The sequence below is a fragment of the Hevea brasiliensis genome, chromosome 14 (assembly GCF_030052815.1).
Source record: "Hevea brasiliensis isolate MT/VB/25A 57/8 chromosome 14, ASM3005281v1, whole genome shotgun sequence".
Taxonomy (NCBI): domain Eukaryota; kingdom Viridiplantae; phylum Streptophyta; class Magnoliopsida; order Malpighiales; family Euphorbiaceae; genus Hevea; species Hevea brasiliensis.
In genome coordinates, this window is record NC_079506.1 from 87,240,684 (window position 1) to 87,246,634 (window position 5,951).

The 5,951-nt window shown below is 33.3% G+C and overlaps 1 protein-coding gene across 1 annotated transcript; it reads right to left on the bottom strand.

The window, feature by feature from the left end:
- Positions 1-1,071: 1,071 nt before the first annotated feature.
- LOC110651623 (putative receptor-like protein kinase At3g47110) lies at positions 1,072-4,771 on the bottom strand. The gene is given in 4 exon segments (XM_058133700.1): positions 1,072-1,601; positions 1,604-1,920; positions 2,007-3,749; positions 3,752-4,771. Coding segments are annotated over 4 exon segments (3,165 nt in total). The 5' UTR covers positions 4,710-4,771; the 3' UTR covers positions 1,072-1,454.
- Positions 4,772-5,951: the final 1,180 nt, after the last annotated feature.

Below are 5,951 nucleotides of genomic sequence, written 5' to 3' on the forward strand. Positions count from 1 at the left end.
TCTCAATTGAATGTGGCTTCGCCATTGTCTCGAAGGCACCACCACCACTCCAACAAACTCACATCTTTTCCTCTCTAGTTTTTTTTTTTTTTTTTTTTTTTTTTTTCTGAATTGACCTGAGGGGCACAGATTAGATTAACAGAATTTGATTTAAAAAGTAATTGATCAATAGTTTTAATTTAAAAATTTTGTTTGTTATTTTTTTTTTATCTCAAGAAATTTGATTTATTTTGTTCCGATTAATTAGAGGAAAAAAAATTGATAGAACTAAATCTAATAGTTTTTTTTAATTAATTATTATTAAATCTGAAATCAAAATTAAAAATAGAAAATATAAAAAAAAAATTACATTTGAAATGAGTCTAAGATAAGCTCAAGATAAAGCCCAAATCGATAAATCAAATAGACTTGATTCAATTCAATTTAATTTTTTTTTGTTTTCTCCCTAATTTGCTCCATTTCAATTATTTCAATTATAAAGTTTGGTTTATTTGATTTTTCGATTTTTCAAACTGAATCTATCGATACTTAGCCATAGTATAGACATGGGCCTTCCATTTTTCTCTACATTAGACCTGGCCAAAAGATTGGCTTGGAATAGGAATTGGAACAATTCAATCCAAAATTGAGACCAATTAAAATCAAATTGAAAAAAAATATCTTTGAATTAGATCAAAATTAGCTGGTTTGATTCCAAGCAAAACTGAATTAAAAAAAAAAAAAGATAAAAAAATTTTAAAAACATCAAATTGAAACCAAACTGAATCAAAATCTTTGGGGAGTCCTGCGATTTGACTTCGCCAAAACTTTGAATCAACGCCTGACCGCTGTAATATTGTTTTTTTTTTAAGGACTAGGCCTGAGAGAATGTAAAATTGGGCGTCAATCTCCTATCTTTGAGATATTGGGCTTACACTCTCTTTAGGCTCCAGCTTTTATGTCAAAATGGCTAACGTTGATTTTAGCCGGGCCTCTATTTTTTTGCCCATGTTTTTGCCACATTCCCACCTGATGTGAAACAACATCATCCCATGTGAGATGAAATAATCTTACTGTCAAGCTAGTAATTCATTTCCAAGAAATTTGCTTTCACTTCCTTTTCTAAAGGGAATGAAATTTTTGTTTTCACCAACAACATAATCACAAACAAAAGAAATTTAGTTATTGATTTGCACATTCTGATTTTAAATTTAGTTGAAAGAAACGATTAGAAAACGGTTAACGAGGTAGAACTTGAGGATTTTCTGCTGAAGATTGATGGTCATAGAACATTTATTGTTGAAATTGAGTGAGATCCAAAAGCTCAGGTTAGTGGGGGCCTAGATGCTTGAATGCCACAGCGTATTCCTGCAATATCCAAATGATCAAAGTAGCCTTTGGGCTAAGCAAATATGAAGATAATATAAGATTCATCGATCAGAATGTGTGTTAAAAAAAAAAAAAAAAACTCATACCTAATAGTGGTTTGCGATTTGTCGTTCTCTATCCTTGCACGAAGGAAAGCCTCTGTGATAATGTTTAATTTTCTTGTGACATCGATCATATTCATTCGATCTCCTGGTAGTTCTGCCGAGCATGCGACTCCTGTTTTGAGGACTGATACAACACATTTTTGCACATTGCTTTCTTGTAATTTCATATTTTCCATATTGACATTATTTTCTTGGATTTCTGTTTGACCATCATCACTCTCATTGTCTTCAACAAATTATTCTGCTCCCACTTCTCCTATTGCAATAAGCTTGGGATCGAGAACCTGCATTACTTGTCCCGGTAGCTTAGACCTAACAAAGTTGTGGAGATTCAAACCATCTCTGAACACTTCATCAATTGGTCTCCGTCCTGTGAATATCTCCAACAAAATTATTCCAAAGCTATACACATCCCCATATGTTGTGGGCTCGCCACCTATTCCATATTCTGCAAGGCAAACATATCCAATTCCATTCTTATTATATACTTGACCAGTGTGGATATTTGATAAATAAAAGCATGGGGGATTTTACCTGGAGGCATATAGCCGATTGTTCCCCTTATCCCAATGGAGCTTGTTTGGTCTTGAGAAGAGTTGCTTGAGGTTTTGGAAAGAAGCCTTGCTAATCCGAAATCACCAACATGAGCAGTCATGTCATTGTCAAGCAGAATATTGCTTGGCTTCAGGTCGCAGTGAATGATTGGTGTTTCACAAAGGTCATGAAGGTAATGCAATGCAGATGACAAATCAATGGCAATCTGAAGCCTTTGAAGAAGGTTTAAATTCCTTGGCTGGCTACTACCATCTTCATTTGGATGCAACCACATTTCTAAACTTCCATTCACCATGAAATCAAGCACAAGAGCTTTGAAGTCATTGCCTTTAAAATCAATGCTTGAGCAGTATGTCAAGATCTTCACCAGATTTCGGTGCCTGATGTTCCGCAATGCTCTGCACTCAGCAATGAAGCTCTTGGATGCTCCATGTTGTTGAAGGTTGAGTACCTTCACAGCAACTATCCTTTCACCATGTAGATCAAGACTTCCTCTATATACAGAGCCAAAACTACCTTGTCCAATTAAGTTTTCTGAAGAGAATCCCTGAGTTGCTTGGTGAAGCTCCTTATAGGAAATTCGAAGGAGCTTAACCAAACTAAAAGGACTGGATAATGGATTCTTTCTTGATTTTCTCCAGCACAAAACCCTTAAAGATGTTATCACCATGACAAGGACAATTGAACTGATGATTGTTGAAAGGACAATGGCAATAGGAGACTTTTTGTGTTTCTTTCGCTTTATGAGGCATGCTGGTAGCTGCAATTCTGGGATACCTCCACAAAGATATTTGTTTCCAAGAAGTGAAGCTGCCGTTATATTGCTGAACACTCCCTTGGTTGGTACCTCACCCTCAAGATTATTGAAAGAGAGATTCAGATATTTCAAAAAAGGAAGCTTTTCTATCTCTTTTGGAATCTTTCCTGATAAATTGTTTCTTGACAGGTCTAAGAATTGGAGACCCCGTAAGGAAGCAAGGGATGAAGGAATGGGCCCTTGGAGAAAGTTACCCTGCATGTAAAGGATTCCTAGACTCAAACATTCCCCTATTGTTCCAGGAATTTCCCCAGACAGTTTGTTTTCCGAGACATCTAATGCACCAATATTTTTTAGGTGGCCAACCTCTCGAGGCAACGAACCTTCCAATGAGTTATATGACAAGATAAGAATTAGGGATAGAAATGACAGACCAAGAATTTGATGGGGTACGATGCCAGTCAGGTTATTTTTTCCTAAATCCAGAGTTTGCAGATTTTGGCATTGAGCGATACTTGATGGTATGTTCCCTTCTAATTTGTTTCTTCCTAACCAAAGCTTATATAGCTGGGTAATGTTACCTAGGGATGGAGTGATTTGTCCTGACAACATGTTTGTATGCAAATTCAATGATTGCAGCTTTTGAAGCTTCCCCAAAGAAATGGGAATGTTGCCAGAGAAAAGGTTTTGTTCCATGCCTAATCCATACAGATTGACAAGATTCCCAATGTCTACTGGAATTCCACCAAACATTTGGTTTGTTCCCAAAGTTACATCGACAAGGGTAGACATATTTACTATAGTGCTAGGTAATAAACCACCAAAATTATTTTCAGCAAGATATAGATTTTCGAGATTGCTGCAGTTTGACAAAGATGTAAAGAAAGCCAAATCCTTACCTGAATTATTGCCCAGAAAATTGTGTTCCAAGTTCAGAAATTGGAGACCGTTCAAATCTCCCAGATTGATTGGTACTTGTCCTCTGAAACGTAAGAGATGTCAAGTATTTCAAGCTGCATAGAAGCATTTGTCAACGAAATTGGAATGCTTCCATGGAAATCGTTTCCGCCGATTTCAAAAATTTGCAAGTTAGGAAGAGTAAGCCCTATATTTGCTGGGAGCCTTCCATGCAATTGATTCTGTGGAACAGAGAGCTCAGCGATGGATGAGATATTGTAGAGGTTAGAAGGAATTGAACGAACCAGATTATTGGGTCCCATCGCGAGCACGATTAAGCTTGTTATTTGCCCCAATTCATTTGGAATATTTCCTTCTATATGATTAAATGATACAGAGAAACGTTGAAGGGACGAAAGGTTTCCAACAGTATGTGGGATCTTTCCCGTGAGGTTGTTTGAAGTGAGGAAAAGTGTCACAAGCTTCTTTGAAGACCCTAGCTCGGCAGGAATTTTCCCCACTAAGCCATTAAAGGCCAAACTCATAATCCTGAGCTCTGAACAAAAGGTGATGTTGATTGGAATTTCTCTTCCCAATGTGTTGTCCGACAGGTTGAGATACCTTAGACGAAAAAGACGGCCAACTTCTTGGGGAATTTCCCCATGAAATCTGTTGTCAGCAAGGTTGAGGAACCTTAAGAAGGTGAGGTTCCCTGTATATGGAGATATGGTCCCTGACAAGCTCAGCCCGTGCAGGTTTAGAGACGTAACTCTACGGTGTTTCGAACCACAAGTAACCCCTTGCCATTTGCAGAAGTGGACAGAATCGTTCCATGAGCTCAAAATTCCATGTGGATGGGCTATCTTGGCTTTGAACTCCAAAAGTGAAATACGATCAGTCTCATTTCCCATTCTGTAACTGAGATAAATCTCAGGTTGCAAGCTGAGTATGCTCATAGAAAATAAGAAAATGAGATGAACACGAAGGATTGAAGGCCCAGGTGCTACTAAGTTGGCTGGACGCGCCATCTTATATAATTTGTTACCTGGAAGTGACGCGCAAATCGAATAACCAGCGTTGTTGGACGAGTAACCTATATATTTGAGGATTTTTCTTGCATGATATAAACATGTAAAACCATGTATTTAACCGGTTGCCTTGCATATATTTTGTATTTTGTATTTATAATAAATTAAATTTAGAAAAGAAAAATTTTTATAACAGTATATGTAATTTTTTTGACAATTAATTGTAAATTTAAATTTTTTATTAGAAAATTTAAGTATTTTAAGAAGTTCAATTAAGAAAATAAAAATCTCAAATGCATTAATTAATTTTTAATATAAAATATATTAATTTGATAAAACACATTAATTTATTAACATATTAAAATATATTAAAAATATTTTATAATATTAATCAATTAAAATATAAAATATAATATTTTATAAAATTTATATATTATATTTAATAAATTAATATGTTTTAATAAAAATATATTTTTAAAATATTAATTACTTTTTATTTTTTATATTTTAAGATATATTAATTCATTAATATAAAATTTTTTTAAATTATATATATATAAAAAAAATTAAATCATAAATGCATATAACCTACATAAATAACATTAAAAAAAAAACTAATCAAAATAAAGGGCGCATTGTAAAGCGCGTAGTCAATAAGTTCTCTGACTAATTCTTTTAAAAACTATAATTTATTTTAATATATTTTTTTATTTTTTATATATTTCTAAATTTTATCTGATATATAATTATAAGATAATACTTAATATAGTAGTGCTATTTATTTTTATTATAAGTATCATTAAGCTTTAATTTAATTTAATGATATTTAAATCATTTCTAAAATTATGAAATTAAATTTAATTAGAGTTAATTATATAAAAAAATATTTTTTAATTAAATTTAATATGTTTTAATTATAAAATTATAAAATAATTAAATAACTTTCAAAATTATTTTTAATAAAATTTAAAATTATAGTTTCAAAAATAGAGTAAATCATAATATCAAATACCCTCTCGCAAGCATAATGAATAGTGAAACTAAGAAATCTCACACTATCAAACAAAAAACTCTCTAGAGAAGATCGGGTACAAATTAAAGATTGTCCCTCTCCAGAAAATAGACTGAATATTTGGATCAGCTATAAAATTTTACTGATCTGAAACAGATAACAGACAGAGAAAACGTGGTTTGAGCTAATGCTCAATGAATGATAATTGTAGCACACAACAGAACAGAAAT